The following is a 16920-nucleotide window of genomic DNA, read 5'->3' as shown; positions in this document are numbered from 1 at the left end:
CCTGCAGATAGACGGCCCCACTAGAGACACATGAGAGTGTTCCCGGCTGTGTGGGGTGTGTCTCACAGCCTGGCCACAAGTCCTTGGACCTTAGATGGTCAGCAGGGAACCTGGATAGAATGTCCAGGCAAGCCAGGGCCAGCGCAGGTCCTGGCGAACAGTAAGGGTGGCCGTAGGGTACAGTGACGGAGTGAAAACCTGCCAGAGTCCAGGTGTCACAGCACCCCATGGGCTGTAGAGAAATCATCAAGACCCTAAAGGGACCATTTGCAACAAGACCACCTTAGATCTAGATCTAGCCTCTCAGCTGACCCCTCAGTCCTGGTGTGCTGAGTACATAGAAGAGAAGGAAGCTGCAGGGATCCAGGGCAGGTAGAGATGACTCCAGCCACTAGCCAGACAGAGCAGAAAGACTTGGAGTGGGCTGTAGGGAAAAATGATCTGTTTAAAATGTTAGAAGTCAGTCATCAACCCACTGAGGGCCTGGAATCTGGGTCACCAACAGCACCGAACCCAAGAAAGACACAACTCTATCCACATAGGAGGCCTTAGAGGACGAGTGGGAACGCCAGCACACTGCTGGGAGACAGGATCTAATCCCGCAGGGGAGTGTGATAATACTCCCACCAGTGACTCCATCCTGGGTCCTCGCCTCCTGCTGAATGCATCTATACACCTGAAAGGGACCAGCAGATGGAATACAAGGTCACGAGTGAGTGCCCTGGGATGTGTGTACCAACCCCCTTTTCTAACAGCAGACAGAAACCTAACAAAGCATGCCCGTGACTCAGGTCACACGGGAGTGACATGTCCCTCCCCGGTAGACCTGTCCACTCTGACATCTGCTCACTCGGACAGCTTTCTTCTGATTTTTTCCCTGTTGAGTTGTCCGCATCCCTTCCCACATCCCAGCAAAGACCACAGTGCTGTAGATAACAGCGTGAGAGTGGGTTGAAACACCACGGGGTCCCGGTTCAAGCTCCTTGGCTAGTTCAGTCCTCTGTTTCCTTCTGTGCAAAATGGAATACTGTGGCATGTGCCATGGGGAATCTGGACTGTCTGAGAGTGGGTGAGCTCCCTGTGTCTCTCTCCTCTATGCCCAGATGATGTCCTCTGTCGTGCACAGGAAGGGGCAGGTGTGATAGCCTAGAGCCTGCCAGACACTGTCCTGCCCCAGGGAACTGTCCCAGCCAGGATGAGGGTGCTGAGGGGTAGTGTGTGACTTAGCATGGCTTCTGAACTTATAGCAGTCAGGCTGAGTGTGGGGTCGAAGCGAGAGAAGACAGGATCCAGGACTTGCCCATCTTCCCTTTAACTCCTTCAATCTCTGGACCAGGATGGGTCCTGGCTGCTAAGCACCAGACCTAAATCCCACTGCTTCTAGTTGCAGAACTCTCCATGGGACTGGGTGCAGTGGTTCAAGCCTGTAATCCCAGCACTGGAGAGGCTGAGGCAGGAGGATTGCCGGAAGTTGGAAATGAGTGAGAGAAGATCTGACAATGGTCCATGATAGGTCATTCGCATGTCCAAGTATTTTCCCCATTGTGGGGCACCAGAATTGCATGAGGTCACAATTCCAGGCTCGCGCAGCAAGGCTTGGCCGGCTGTAAGTGACAATGGATGCCCAAGGGGAAAGAGTGGGCTGGAATATGAAAGCTCAAACAGTACAAGGATGCCTCCTCTCTTTTATTCCCAGGGAAGCTTGGCCAGGCAGGTAAGTGATACTACACTTGCAGGCAGAGAGCTACTTATGCTATGCTCACTCCCTCCCCCTCCCTCTCCAGCTCTCTCTTGCTCCTTCCCTTAAGAGTCTTCTGTCCTCTGTGCAAAGAGGTTTTCAGGAGCCGGGTAGCAGGTAGATTCCATCCCTTCCCATCCCGCCTCAAATATTTTTAACAACCATTCCCCCAAGGACCTGGCTTTATTTTATGAACACAATTTTTGCTAACTCTGCCTTCCTTACAAGATAGCTTTTTCATTTACCATGGAGGTGCGTAAAAGATGACGGTAAATGCAGGACGGATGAGAAGATGGCTCAGTCACTAGCGTGCTGGCCACAAAAGCTGAGGACCTGTGACTGGATCCCCAGCACCTGCTTAAAAAGATGCCCATGGCGTATACATCTGTTACCCAGCACTGGAGAGAGGAGACAGGAGGACACCTGTGACTGGCTGGACAGACGGCCCAGCTCAATCACTGAGCACCAGGTTCCGCCAGAAACCCTGGAGATATCACCAAAGTGGAAGGCAAGTGGGGAAGGCGCCAGAGCCAACCTCTGGTCTCCACACACATGCACACTCTCTCACACCCTCTTATACATGTGTAAACACCTGCATGAGTGTACGTGTGTGGGTGCATGCCTGTGTGCGCACGCGCATACACACACACACACACACACACACCACACACACACATAGGGAGTGCAAAACAATGAACACAGGAGAAATCAGAGATTTGTGAGCATTTGACTTGCAGAAGCTGAAGCCCTTGCCATACACCCAACAGGTGGGAGATGAAGAGGACCCTGCTTGGAAACATCAACAGATTCACAGGTGTTGAAAGCATTCACTCCGACACCCCCTCCCTGAAGCCTTTCATAAGCTCTCTTAGGAACAAGAGTGCACTTCCTTGTAGGGCCCTTTACCCAGGTTCTGAGATTGCAGTGGCTTCCCCACGCAGGACAGGTAGGCAGTGGCAAGCCAGAACTGCATCTTTTACCCACAGAGCCCTAGACAATGGATCCAAGGCCAAGGAAACCACATCCCCAAGGCTCTTTGGTCCAGGGCATTCCACGGGAAGCAACATATATGATTCAAATGTTAGCATGTGTTGCTGTCCATGAGAGTGGTGGCTAAATGAGAAGTCTGAGGGTCTAAGACCCTATTCCCTGGGCAGCATTGGTAGTGCCAGGATCTTCACTCTTTCTCTGTATGCAGCAAAGGAAGAGTATTTAGAGTTTTTACTATAGATTTTAGTATGGGCATTAAGAGGAGAAGAGGAGCTTATGGGAAAAGATCAAATTGGCTCGCCTCTGCAATCTTCACACTCAGGAGGCTGAGGCAGGAGGATTCCTTCCAGTTTGAATCCAACCTGGGCCTTAAAATAGACAAAGAAAGGAAAGGAAGAATGGAGGGAGAGAGGGAGGAAGAAGGCAGTATTGTTGCCTGATGCAGATGGAGCCTGGAGAATCTGCATTTCCACTGGGAATCTGCATATTGCCTCCTAAGTAGATAACTCCAATTGGGAGGTGTGTGTGCGTGTGTGTGTGTGTGTGTGTGTGTGTGTGTGTGTGTGTTATCCTGTGGATTTCAGTAGGGAGTACTGGGTGAGGGGTCCAAGAACCTATATTTTTAAGCAAGCTTGTCGTGTGGGCGTCCAGACTGCAAGTGACAGACTAGGCAGGTCCCCGGGAAGAGCTGCTTTGCGGTTACTGTATCTTAGCATGCCCTCTTCGCTTCACTCGGAACAAGTCTGACAAAGCAATGCTCTCTGCTGGACTCGTATGGGTTACTGCAACGCTTCTGAGCCATGTTCTTGGAAACGTGTGTTCCCACAAGATGCCTCAGCCGACTCCTTGAATAAGTAAGGCCCATGCCAGGACTCCTCAGGTCTGCCTGCGAAGGCTGGTAGCCAGCTCCAGTGCATGAACTCGCTAGGCTTCCCTCAGCCTGGCTGTAAAATGGGAACCTTTACGCTGCACCCCTGGGGTAGACAAATTCATATTCGGCTCCTGATTCACAGCAGGGCTGGCTAATGCCAGGAGAGCGAACTCTGTCAGGAAGTCACATGCATGTCTGGAGGGCTGAAGCTCTCTGATGCTTAACCATAGGCAACAGTGAGATGTGCTAAGTGCAGCATTTGACCCTCAGGACCCAGCTGCTTCCTCTGGCCTGCCCCGTCACAAGTTGACATTCTTGTCTGCCCAGAACACAAGCTGGAGAGATCAGGGGCTCTTACAGGTGATCACCTGTTGCTTTGTTACTGAGAACACAGAGTGGCCCCCAAGATGACATCTCAAGACAACACAAGAAAGAAGAAGGTCAGCAAACTGCTCACCTTGGCAGGATGAAGTGTGTTCAGGAGGGAGGTGTGTCTTTAAGGGACAAGTGCACTGGCTACAGAATGGAATTCTCCAGAAGGACTTACTCCCATCTCTCCCTGACTGCATTGGGTCTACAGTGTAGCTGTCCCCTCCAGGTCACCGTGTTCCTGCAAGTAACCCCAATAAGCTTACTGACTCACCAGGCTGCAGTCAGGTCTTTCTTTGGTCTAGGTACCTCTCTGTCTGGGGTGAATGTTTCTTTGTCTCCCCAGCAAAGGCCACACAGCAGTCTGGACACTACAAGGCTGGCCTCTTCGTGCCCTCACAGGCTAACACCGGCACAAGCTGTGGAGTAGGTCCAGCCTGGCATAGATTGCTCTGATATTTGGTGGTACAGCCAAACCCAGCCTCATACCCTTGAACAGAGTCCTCTGTGCACCCAGGGCTCCCTAGAACCTGACTTTCCTATGGCCATGAATCCTAGCCAGTAGGCCAGCCAACAGCTTAGGGTAGCAAACACCATTTGGGGGTGGGGAGGAGAGGCAAGGAAGAAAAGATCTCTCAGTCCAAGGTGACTCTGACTTTGGGGCAATTTCACCCACTCTTCTCAAACCAGAACTGTTGTATTCTAGACACAAACTCCCTCAGAAGAGAGACAAGGAACATTTGAACTATCTGAGCAAGCATTCCATTTTTCTCTTCCCGCTCAGCCAAGGGAGGAGTGGGGAAGCCTTCACTCACATTCCAAGCTGCCCTTATTTTTCAATGGGAGCGATAACCCGCAGTGGGGGCTGGAAACTGCCCATGCGAAGCAAATGGAGCTGGCCTTCCCAGGAAGTTGACAGGCCTGACAGCCCTGCCTGTTGAAGTGCTTTCCTTGGCAGGGCCTCTGAATTTCTTTCTTGCTTCCTCCGACCTTACTGCATTTTGGCGCACAAACAGGAATGAGGAGGGACCCTTCCAAATCTTGTTGTGTACTTACAGTCAGGCCCACACTCTTAAGTTTTCTCTTGGGTTGAAGGGTCAGAGGTGCCCCATCAGCTGGAGAATGACCCCCTCCCTTCTCCTTTCTCTTCCGACTTGCTCCTGGGTGGCTTGGAGGACATCACAAAGGCCTGTGTTGGGGGAGTTAGAAGAGGCAAGAGCAGAGGAAATTGTCCACTCTCCAGCGTAGGCTTTAGAAAGAAGCTGATCTAAGATAACGGGGTGATCGCGAGGAAATCCCACAATCTACAAAGAACATCTAACTTGGGGACAGAGACCTCAGTACCTCCTTCAGGCCACACAGTCTTTGTTCCTAGAGACCGAGTGTCCTTTGCGACTTCTGCCCAAACGGAGCTCCGATGTCCCGCGAGACAGAGACCAGCGGGGCAGCGAACAACCAGGCTAGCAGGTTGTTGAGCGAGTGGGCGCGGGAGCGGCTCCTTTAAGGCCCGCGTCAGGCCCGGCCGGAGGGGCGGGGCCTCGGCGGGGCGGCCGCGCGGCTTCACCTGCAGTTCCGAGCGCGCGGAACAGAGGCGCGGGCGGCTGCGAGGCCGGCGGACGCACCGGCCGGAGGGAGCGCGCCGCCGGCCCACTTGGCCTGGCTCCCGGAGCCCGGGCGGCGAGCGCGGGGAGCAGCAGGGCGGGCGCGGGCGGAGCGTTGCCGCGGCGGGGGAAGCCGGGCACCGGGAGAGCGCCAGGGCGGCGCGGCGCAGCGGGGACGATGACCACGGGCTCGGTGCTGCCGCTGCTTCTACTCGGGCTCTCGGGCGCGCTCCGGGTAAGTTGACGCCTCCCTGCTCGCGGGCGGTCCGGGAACCGGTGGGTCTGGCTTGGCTACCCCGGCTTTCTCATCCCGCCTCCCGCGCTGCACGAAGCCGCCCGCGATCGGAGCCGGAGCTGTGGGGTGGAGCGGGCGGGACCCGGGATGCCATCTCGCTGCCCGATCTGCGCTCCGGGGACGCCCTCCGTGGCATGGAGCTCGCCTCCATCGCCCGGCAGCGGAGCATCCCGAGTTCCATCCGCACGCTGGGGTCGGGTCCGCTGCGCGGAGCGCTCACCCGAGTCCCGTGGGTGCCACGGAGCGCGACTGCGGTGGGAGGCGGAGGCGACTACAGGGCATGGGGCTGTAGCCGTAGTGTCTGACGGGTCCACCCGACTTAGAGAGGGACAGGGAAGAAGGGCGCGGCGGGAGCGCGAGGCACGAATCCCGGGGACCGGAGCTGGATACCCGCGCTATCCCCACACTGTCTCTGCGCGGTCCCCAGCCGGCTCGGCTAGGTAGCTAAGGCTCGCTGCGGGGCCTCTTCACTGCTCAGCGGCAGCTCCCGCGGCGACCCTGGGCGGAGACCAAGTGGCCCGAACCCCCTCTCGTGGCCGATCAGTCCGGTGGCTTGCTCGCAGCCACGCCGAGGTAATCTCGGCAATGAACCAGGGCCGAGGACCGCCCGCTATGAGGCCACTGGACGAGGCGCCTTGCGCGGGGAACACGCCCCGGGGGGGGGGGGGCAGAAACTTTCCCGGCCGACTTTCGCCTCCCGCGGGCTGCAAGTGCATTTCGGAGCCGCAGTCCCCTGGAATCGAACGCGATTCTGAGTTTGACCGAGGAAGATCCCCAACCCGCCCAATCTTCTCCCAGACTCCGGGGCCGGGTTCCGAGCCCGAGCTACAGGCTACGGGCTGCGGGCTGCGGGTGGCCTCTTAGCCGAACCCGGGTGGGCGCTTTTGCGCGCAGCTGGAGGACTCGGAGGGCAGGGAGCTGCGTTCCGCTCTGGCGGCCGGCAAAGCCGAGACTGCAGGATGCCGGCTGCGCCCGCGGCTCCCGAATCTCATCACCAGGGACAGGGTGCCTGGTGCGTCTTCTCGTCTTCGTAGCGTACTAGATTGGTGGAGACACATGCTATATCTCCTTTGGTTCCTGGAAGCTTGGGTGGAACCCCCTGCCCACTGTCTTCCACTCCCTACAGATTGAGAGACTTCCAGAGGAGTGAAAAGCAAGCCCTTCTGGTTAGTTAGGGGAACCGTCTCTCCTGACTAGGCTTGAAACGGGCTTCAGAGAGAACAAGAGTTCACGACATTGGGCGGGTGAACTTCACACACACACACACACACACACACACACACACACACACACACACACACACAGGAGCACCTTGCAGCCTGGTGGCAGAAGTGGTCACTCCCTTTGCTCAGCTTGGTAAGAGCCCTGGAATCTCTTTCATTTTGGCAGCTCCCTTTCTTGGAACCCCACCCCTGTGGCCAGGGGAGGGAGGCCTCCACTCTCACCTACCCTAAAGGCAGAGAGCTAGCTCTGCAGCCAGGAGAGATGCTCGCCCTCCCTCTCCAGCAGCTTGGCTTTGCCTGTGCTTGAGTGAACCGCTGGTAAAGCCTGCTGTTGCTCGCCCACCTCTCCTCCCTGGCGCCTCTCTGCCTTCCCGCCCCCTTCCAGATGCCCATAAGGTCCCTCTAGGCGTCAGTTGACCCTGTGGTTCCCACCGAAGTCAGTGCGGCTGTTTATCCAGTGTGGGAAGATCCATCCAGCCTGCGCCAAGACATCCTGAAGTCCCCCCAGAGACCTGAGGATCCCAATACCACCTCTGGGTGGAGATGGTGGTTTATCTGCACTTCTCAGCCAGAGGCTTGTGAGGTGGCCGTGACAAATGTGAGCTGGATTAAATTTCTGTGAACTTATTTTGGTTTCACACCTCCCTTTCCATCCCCAGGCCCACCATGAGGATCTTACAGTCAGGGAGGCTTGCAAGGCTGGCTTCTCCGAAGAAGACTACACTGCGTTGATCTCCCCGAATGTCCTGGAAGGAGAGAAACTACTCAGAGGTAGAAGAGGGTGTGTGTGTGTGTGTGTGTGTGTGTGTGTGTGTGTGTGTCTGTCTGTCTGTCTGTCTTGGGGGGGTATGAAATGCAAGGCTTGGCTTGCTTTGGAGTCCTGCTCTCTTGCAAAGAGATGATTGTGAGATTAACGAGGTGCCAGTTGAGAGGCTCCTTGCAAGTGGTGAATGATCAGGAAGCCTGCCTGTCATTTTGAACTGAGGTGACTCATGTCCTGGGCAACAAATGAGAATTCGGGTGAATCGCTGTCACCCAATGCTGTGCAGGGAGACTTCCTTACTGAGTATTTTTATGTATGAAATGCAAGACTCTTAAATTATCCCCACTTTGAAATGCGTGACAAAGCAGATGATGTTGTTGGAAGCATGGTAAATAAGCCCACAGACGTTCTGCTCACAAATGTGGCATGTGGATTTCACGACTGCCCCTCCGACGGCAGGAAAACACACACTGTAGGGAGGTTGCATCAGTGAGCTTCTGGAACCGAGGTGTGCAGGGGGCAGAGGGAGATGGCTGGAAAACCTATTGCAAATCTATCTGTTTCCCGTTTCCAGACAAACTAAACTTTCTGTTTGCACAGAGTGGGAGGTAAGAGTCTGGACTCTGAGGTTTGCTCTTGGACTCAGTCTCCCAGAAGTTCGACCTGACATCATAGAGACAGGGAGAGCAGGCTTTCAGAAAGGGTGTCAAAGCCTAATTTCCATGTTGGCTCTGAAGTCTTAAGGTTTTTTATTTCTCCTGGTGTGTTTGTGTTATAGGAAATAGAACAGCTGTCTATGAACAGGTGTGCACAGGTGTGTGGAAGTCCTCACCTGCACAGAGTGCTGTTCTAGGCATGTCTGTATACATTCAAAGCAGCTGTAAGTTCACTTTGACATAAAATCCTAGACTTAGAACTGCGAGGGTTTTTTTTTTTCCTTTTCTTTGTGGAGGAGGAGTTGTGTGGTTCTCAGGTGTGAACCTCGCAGGTGACAGAGCCATCCCATTATCCCCTCACAATGTCAGAAGGTTGCTCCCACCTGCTGGACATGGCCCCTTCCAGCAGGAGTCAGTCACACTTTTATTCCTTGCAAATTATGAGCATTTGACTTTTCTGATGTTTTTCATTTTACAAATTGTGAAGCCAAAGCCACTGACTGTTGCTGATCATAAGAAGGAAGGGAGGGAGAGAGGGATGGAGGGAGGGAGGAGGAACAGAGGGACGGAGAGAGGGAGAGGGGGGAGGGAAGAAACCCCTTCAGAAGCAGGCTGAGGACTGGAGTGGATGGCCGCAATGAGAAACTGTGTTCAGGACATTCCAAGAGCTCTGTGAGTGGTTTGATTTGGAGTTTGATGGGGTGGGTCCTTTTCCCATGTCCAGCGTGGTTCAACCCTACCATTGCTGGACTGTAGTATGAATAATAAAAACTCAGAGACAGATATTGGGGTTCAACTTAAAGATCAGAAAAGCAAAGCAGGTAAGCCACTAGAGAGCTCTTACCTCCATGAAATCTTCAGACTGAAAAGAGCAAGTTCCCATCTCCTCCCGTCTTACACTCTCTAGTGCTGGGACTAAAGGTGTGCACCACCACGGTCCGGCCTGTATGACTGACTAGCATGGCTGTTTTGAGTTCTGGTCTTCAGGCAAGCTTTATTTATTAAAATACTAATGAAATATCACTACACTAGACTCCACCAGGCTGACATTGAGGCCTGAGGCCTCCCGGGGCTCCTAAGAAACACAAGGAGATCTTGCTACACCCAGTGGCCTACAGTTGAGAGAAAAATGCCGTTTGGTAACAAGGAGTATCTACAACAGGAAAGAAATTTCCATATTTTCGCCATGCTTCTTGCTGCCGTCATGACTGTGCGCATAGCTAGGCCCTACTCTGTGTTCTGGTCCTCTTAGGTGCGGGGGTAATGGCCTGGGTGAACTTCCTACAGCTCAGACCTAGCTCAGGGGAGAAGTCTGGGGTCTGTGCTCCTTTGCTCCTCCCTGGAGATGGGCTGCAGCCATGGTCACATCACTTCTCCTTCCCCGCACCCTCTCCTCTCTCCCTTTCTTCTTCCTCTTGAGCTTGAGGTGCGAGCTGTCATGAGCAAAGATGTTTTTATATCTTAGAAATCATTTTGCACACACAGAGGTGAAAACTGGGGCCGGCAATGCACTCCAGCTAGGACAGGCAGCCGTGGCTGGGTGTGCAGAAAACTTTGCCACTCTGAGAACACAGTGAGGGCGACTGTCAGACTCAGAGCTCGGAGCTTCTGGTAGGTGCTGTGCTAAATAGATAATGACTACTGATAATTGAGTTATTCCGAGGGAGAGAGCTTAACCTTACTTAATTTGACAAGCAGTGCTTCCCAGTCGTGGTTTTACGGTGAGCACGCCATGAGCTATTACCGGCCGCCCCGTGGCTTCCTCTCGATGCCTGAGTCAGCTCACCGGCAGTCCTGGACCTCCGTATTCCAGCAGGGGAGATTTGTTACACAGTAATTAACTTGTTTGTGATAAATGGGTGGAGGAAATGTCGTGGCATTTTGTTTTATGTCTAAATGAAAAGCATTTGCATTCTAAAAAAACACCTGCTAATTAGGCTTAAAATAGTTTCCCCCAACAGGGTAACAAGTCCCACGTATAACAACTCTTTGGAGATGCAGAACAACCACGGACAGAAAGCAGAGTGCTCCTTGGGCCCCCACTGTTCCAGGTCTACTTGGCCTTGTGTTTCCCTGATGCCTCTACCGGCGAACATTGAGTGTTGCCCGCAGTGTGGCCGTTGCTCTGGTTTTTTTTTTTTTTTTGAAAAAAAAAGAATGATTTGATTATGATCACTGATGCATGCTAATATCTAAATATGACAGTCGGGTTCTGAGGGCTATCAAGCAGCCTGCTCCAAGCCCTGCTTTAGGCCAGGGCAAGTACTTAAGTTAGTGTCTCTCTGCTCCGTGAATTATTAATGGCCAACCTGCCCAGGGAAGCTGTAGACCGATGTGATGTCCCGTGTTGTCCCCCCACAAGAAGGGCAGACTCTGGGTCCACCCTGCCCAGTCTCACAGTGGAGAACCCCGTGCTTTGGGGGAAAGTTTCAGGTGTCTCGGGAGAATAAAGGATGTGTGGATTGAGTTCCCACCACGGTCTTGGAGAAAAGTGACTTGGAAGATCCCCTGTTTGCTGTGTAGCAGGAGAACTGAGACTGGTTGGTCATCTGAAGGAGGGGCTGGTCTGAGCTCATAGAAGTTAGAAAGAAGGGCTTTGCCGTTGTTAGTGCCGCATCTGAAGATTTCCTCCAGGTCTCCATCTTAGCCTGGGGCAACCTGTGTACCGGCCACACTTGCTCCTTGTCAACCGTCTCTTGATGTGGGATGTCCTTCTGTGTATGTGTTGCTTTTATTGACTAATCAATAAAGCTGTTTCAGCCAATGGTTTGGCAGAACAATGCCAGGCAGGAAATTAGAACAGAGATATATATAGAGAAAGTAGGCGGAATCAAGGGGACACCATGTGGCTGCTGAAGGAGAAAGACGCCAGAACCTTCGGTAGACCACAGTCTCATGGTGATTCACAGATTACTAGAAATGGGTTAATTGAAAGTGTAAGAGCTATACAGGAATATGCCTGAGGTATTGGCCAAACAGTGTTGTAATTAATATAGTTTCTGTGTGATTATTTGGGTCTGGGCAGCCAGGAAACAAAAGAACAGTCTCTACCTTCAGTCTTTCTTGTGTAAACTTTGATGGCTGCAGAGTTTCCTGGCCTGTCATTCTGTTTTTTAATCATGTTTATTATTCCAGCATGCTTGACCAACAGGCCGAGACCTAGTTGACAGACCCTTCAGTAGATGGGGTCAATTCTACTCATACCACAGTGAGTGTTGAAACAGAGTCAAGGGCTGGGGCAGTAGATCAGATCTGCGCCTATCACAAGCCTGATCTTTATTCTTACCACACGGCCATCTAATTTGTCAGTTTATTGCCACATCACCATAGACCAGCTGCTGTGGCTCCGTGTGTTGCATCTGAGTTCAGGGCAGAAGGAAGATACAGAAGACGCCTCTGCTTCTTTTTCTAGTCTCGGGGAAAACTTTTCTTGTAATCCCCGCAAGGGTTCTCGTTGGCTACCACCAGATCACGTGGTCTTCTGAGCTGCACGGAATGCACTGTTGTGCTTGGCACATGCCCCAAAGGACCCACCTGCTGGATGGGCAGCCAACTGGTCTTCTCAGGACAGAGTTGAGAGTCCTGTTTTAGGAAGGGGGAGGGAAAAGATGCCGTGCAAACAGCATGCATTGTCCTGTCCATGGCAGTTCCCCAGCGCTGGGGTCTGTGCCTGAAAAGGAAGGCAGCCCATGAATTATTTGCTCTTTCTCCTCTCTTCCCTTCTCTCCCTCTCTCTCCCTCCCTCTCTGGTCCTCATATAGCCCATCTTTGCCTCCAACTCACCATGTAGCTAGGAATAACCCCAGCCTCTCCCTCCCTCCACCTCCTCCTCTCAAATACTGAGGACTATGCCTGTTACCTGGCCAGTATGCTTATGAGAGACCTGGACAAAGGTCAGGGAAGGTACCTGGGGTCAGTGCCTAAGACACATTGAAGCCTAGCAAACTCTGCCTTTGAGAGGTGCTGTCTTCCTGAGTGGTTTTTAAAAGGTGTGTGTGTGTGTGTGTGTGTGTGTGTGTGTGTGTGTGTGTGTGTACACACGTACGTACTAGGTACATGTAGTACCTGCGGAGGCCAGAAGAGGGTGTTAGGTTCCCTGGAACTGGAGTAAGGACCATTATGAGCCATCATCTGGATGCTGAGAACTGAGCCTGGGTCTTCTGAAGGAGCAACAAGTGTTCCTAGCAACTGAATCATCTCTCCCCAGCCCCAATCTCTCTTTTATAATTCATCAGGGAGTGTCTCTTTGCCTATGTGGTTTGTGGGACCCAACTCACAGTCCACGTTATCCTGACAGGGCAGAAGGCTTGGGCAGGTATGAATGTGCCCACTGCATGTCCTTCCTATGCTGAGCCTCTTCGGGGAGCTGGGCCTTGCAGGAAGGGAAGGGCCTGAAAGTGGCATTCTTGGTCCACACCGAGCAGAGCAGGGGCTGCTAGGGAGGCTGAAATCAAGGCACTGATGGTATGTCTGGAAGCCTCAGGCCCCACAGGCTGCCTGGCCACAGCCCTCCTCACTCAGTCTCTGTACTGGCCTAGTTTGCTGACTGTAGGCCCCACTGAAAATATCTACACAGGCTTCCACACCCACGAGGCAACGTGGCCTCTTTCTGGTCAGTGGTATTTAATTAGGTTAGGCTTCTGGGAAAGCTAGACTTTTTCATTTTTTTTTTCTGACAAAGGAGAAAAGACTAAATTGACCAGAAAGTCCCTTCCCTTCTCTCTGGAACACAGACATGGTCTTTGGGGTAGAGTAGCCATTTTATGACTGTCAGGTGGTGGAGCAGACCTGGGCACAGATGCACCATTGAACCTTGCAAAGGTGAGACAGGTAAAGTGGAAAGGCCATAGCTGAGTGACTAAGAGCAGCCCCAACTGCAGGGTAACAATAGCGATGGGCACAGGTCATTCAGCCCCTCTCTGAGCTGCTGTCTCTGGTTCCTCCACCCAGCCTGGGGTCGGGACCTCTGCTCCTTTGTGCATTGGGGCTTCCTCCTGGCATATTGGGGTGCAGGAAACACGTTGGGCACACTGATAAATATTTGTTAAATGAGTAAAACAAATAGCTACCACTTCCGACTCTCTAGCCAGGAACACAGACCCATTAAATATGTCAGGTCTGGGCCTTCACCCAAGCCCCAGGAGATACTGGCTCCAGGGGTGTCCTTGGCACCCTGCGGACGCAGAGGCCACATTGGGTGTCTTCCCTGCACACGCCGGTTCTTCCACACACCACAGTCCTGACGAGAACAGAGGAGGCTGAGACCCAGGTGACACGGCTCTGAACACCAGGCTGGGCTTGCTGCTTCTGCGGCTGGAGGAATGCGTCGCTGGCTGCTTCTCTTGGCTGCCATTTCAGGGGTCTCCCCAGAACGTCCACGCTGTCTTTGGGGACAGTCTCAGCAACAGAGTTATTGATTTTCCAGCAGCGTTTCCCTGACTCGTGTATTAAACAAGGCTGTCGTGCAGAATGGGCAGCGGGGCTCTGTAGGAGATAAAGTATGAGGAACACTGCTTATCCCCGAGTGTGCGGTTCACAGAGCGAGGGTCCTAGCAGCCAAGGAAACAGGGCACACACTGCCCTACGTGTTCTGGCCCTGGCCCTAGCCCTGGGAGGTGAATCCCGCAGTCCCTTTGCCTGCCAGGAAATGAAGGCTGGATCATGGGAGTGTGGCTCTTGACTACATTCCACACCATGGACCACGATCCCCTCCACGCTGTCCCCTTGTCCTCTATCCTTGTGACATGCCGATGTCAGGAGACCGCCGTTCTTTGTGACTTCTCGGATCAGCACACCAGTTCCAGATGGGAAGTAGGGACGTAATGGAGACTGTGTCTTCAGAGCCTGCATTTTGATCAAACCTGAAGATGAAGGACCATGAGACTTTGTGCTTTAGCGATACGGTGACTTCAGCTTCTGAGCAGCCAGCCCTCTGCGTATAGTTATTAAGTCTCCAGAGAAGCCTATGGCTAGCTAATCAGCAACTGAGGGTCAGTGAGGCCGATTGGCGGAGTGACTCTTCTTCCCATTTGTCCGGCCCTGTGCTCCTAGCTACATCTGCTTTCCCTATGACATCAGAGCAGATGGCATAGACAGCCCAGAAATGGATGTGCACAGTCAGTTCCCCCATATGTTCAGAAGCCACTGGTAGAGTTGACGGTAACCACGAGATGGTGATTGTCCCTCTGCTCAGACAGCTGCATCATGGAGACTCGGTGTCCAAAGCCCTCAGCAGCCATCACTCATGCTCAGACCTCCTACAGTGTGCCCTAACCCCGTGGGCCCCTGGGTTTGCACAAACAGCTCTGGCTTTGGAAGGCTGGGGTTCGACATTTCTGGGATTCTGGGCAGGTGGCAGGCAGTCCTGGAAAGGGGTCTCCTCTGGCTTTCAGATCATCTTAGCACTAGGCATACAGCATGGAGGGATCTGGTAGGATCTGGGACATACGTTCCTCATCTCCCACTTGTGTGTCCTTTCTGCTGGCGCATGGGGTCCTAGCTGTATATTGACTCCTTCTGTCCTTGTCTCTGGGTGTGATCTGTAGGACTCTAGAGTCCAGGTTCTTCCTCTGGTTCCTCCAGGCCCAGTCCTTGTGTGCCTCGGTGTGAATTTCCTCCATGGTGCCCTCTCTAGCCAAGCACAGGATCCACTCCACCAAGTGACACATATTTTTTTTTTGTTTTACTTAAAAATGTATTTACTTTTATGTGCATGGCTGTTTTGCCTGCATGTATGTCTGTGTACCATGCGCATGCCTGATGCCTGCAGAGTCTAAAAAAGGGTCTCAGATCCCCCAGGACTGGAGTCATAGATAGACGTAAGCCCCGTGTGGGTGCTAGGAACTGAACCATGGTCCTCTGCAAGAGCTGCCCATGCTCTTAATCTCTGAGCCATCTTCTCCGGCCCATGATTTGTGTATCAGCTGCCAAGACGTTCAAGGTTTTGTTTGGTTTTGTTCCAGAAATAGTGATTTTCCAATTCTGCCCTGCTGGGTTTGTGAATTTTGCTAAAAGATCACAATGAACTTCATGCTACTGTCTAAATGAACCGTGTGTGGTGTACAGGCACCTGCGGTTTCCTCATGATCCTTCATGATCTTAATTTCAGAATGTGGAAATCCCATGAATTCCCCAAATTTGCAAGTGGATGTGGGTTAAAAGTGAGGACAGGGTGCCCCTCCCCTTTCTCTTTCTTTTTCCCCTTGGAAGTGTGGTTAAGTAAATGGCAGAACTAATCATGAGGTGAGAGCAAGCAAGCAGGCATTCATCTTTTCCAAGAATGTGCCTATTATTCTGACTTCTTGAAGGAGCAATTTTTCCTGTGAGTGAATTTCACTATAAAAAAAATGCCATGAGCCTAGAGAAGCTTCTGTCTGTGGAGGTGATGAAGTTCTCCCGAGTGCCCTCATGGCGTCTGCTTGCTGCTTTATCCCCAGAGGGGCTCTGGCCTACATTGCAAACCCAGTTTTTTCTTGAAGGGATTTTGCCCAGGCTCTGGACTGCCCTCTTTCTGCTGCCTCCAGTACTGTCTCGGGGGATTCTGTGTCCCTCAAGTCCCATCTTCCCGGCAGCCTGTTACTGGATGTTTGTTTGTGTGACTCAGTGTGCAGATTTGGTTTTGTGAGCTCCTCACGTTCTTCCACTTCCAGGATCCCCATTCCTCTTCCATGTCATGTGTTCTGTGGCCTCATCTTTTCCTCATGGTCTCCCCTCTGCTTTCATGGCCTCTGCCCCACTCCACACAACACACACATACACACACACACACACACACACACACACACATACAGTAATTAAAAGCTAAGATCTGCATATGAGAGGGAATGTAAGGTTTTTGCCTGTCTGAAAACAGGCCACCTCACTTAACATAATAAATTTCCAAATTCATTGGTTTCTTTGAAATTTTTGTGGTTTCATTTTTCTTTATAGTTGAATAAAATCCCATGGATCATATGCACCACACCTGCCTTGTCTGTTCTGATCAACATCTGAGTTGACTTTACTTCCTTGATATCATGAACAGAGAAGCCATGAACATGAATGTGGAGGCACCTCTATGGTAGAATGTAGACCATGGGGTATATGATGTAGATCCTAGGGTACATGATATAGACCTTTGGGTATATGGATGTGGACCCTTGAGTATATGGATGTAGTCCATTGGGTATATGGATGTAGACCATTGGATATATGGATGTAGATCGTTGAGTATATGGATGTAGACTCTTGGGTACATGATGTAGACCCTTGAGTATATGGATGTAGACCCTTGGGTAAATGATATAGACCCTTGGGTAAATAATGTAGACCCTTGGGTATATGATGTAGACCCTTGGGTATATTTGGGACATAAGTCTATTTTTAATTGTTTTTTTGAGGAACCCCCATCTTGGTTGCCATAGTGACTACATCAG

At 52.2% G+C, this 16920-nt stretch overlaps 1 protein-coding gene and 1 long non-coding RNA gene across 2 annotated transcripts in view; one reads left to right on the top strand and one right to left on the bottom strand.

The window, feature by feature from the left end:
* LOC119813976 overlaps nucleotides 1–5433 on the bottom strand; it is a 34841-nt gene extending 29408 nt beyond the window's left edge. Inside the window, exons 1-2 of the long non-coding RNA XR_005285343.1 lie at nucleotides 5313–5433; nucleotides 5025–5157 (exon numbers count right to left, since the gene is read on the bottom strand). This is a non-coding gene — a long non-coding RNA (uncharacterized LOC119813976). The remainder of the gene's footprint in view (nucleotides 1–5024; nucleotides 5158–5312) is intronic.
* Nucleotides 5434–5709: 276 nt separating this feature from the next.
* Cdh4 (cadherin 4) overlaps nucleotides 5710–16920 on the top strand; it is a 471008-nt gene continuing 459797 nt past the window's right edge. The window contains exons 1-2 of the mRNA XM_038330671.1: nucleotides 5710–5804; nucleotides 7747–7858. Of these exons, the coding sequence (XP_038186599.1) occupies nucleotides 5748–5804; nucleotides 7747–7858 (169 nt within the window). The 5' untranslated portion in view covers nucleotides 5710–5747. The remainder of the gene's footprint in view (nucleotides 5805–7746; nucleotides 7859–16920) is intronic.

The sequence above is a fragment of the Arvicola amphibius genome, chromosome 5 (genome assembly GCF_903992535.2).
Source record: "Arvicola amphibius chromosome 5, mArvAmp1.2, whole genome shotgun sequence".
In the NCBI taxonomy this organism is placed as follows: domain Eukaryota; kingdom Metazoa; phylum Chordata; class Mammalia; order Rodentia; family Cricetidae; genus Arvicola; species Arvicola amphibius.
Note: the sequence above shows the minus strand (reverse complement) of the source record. Positions and strands in the feature narration are given on the sequence as shown.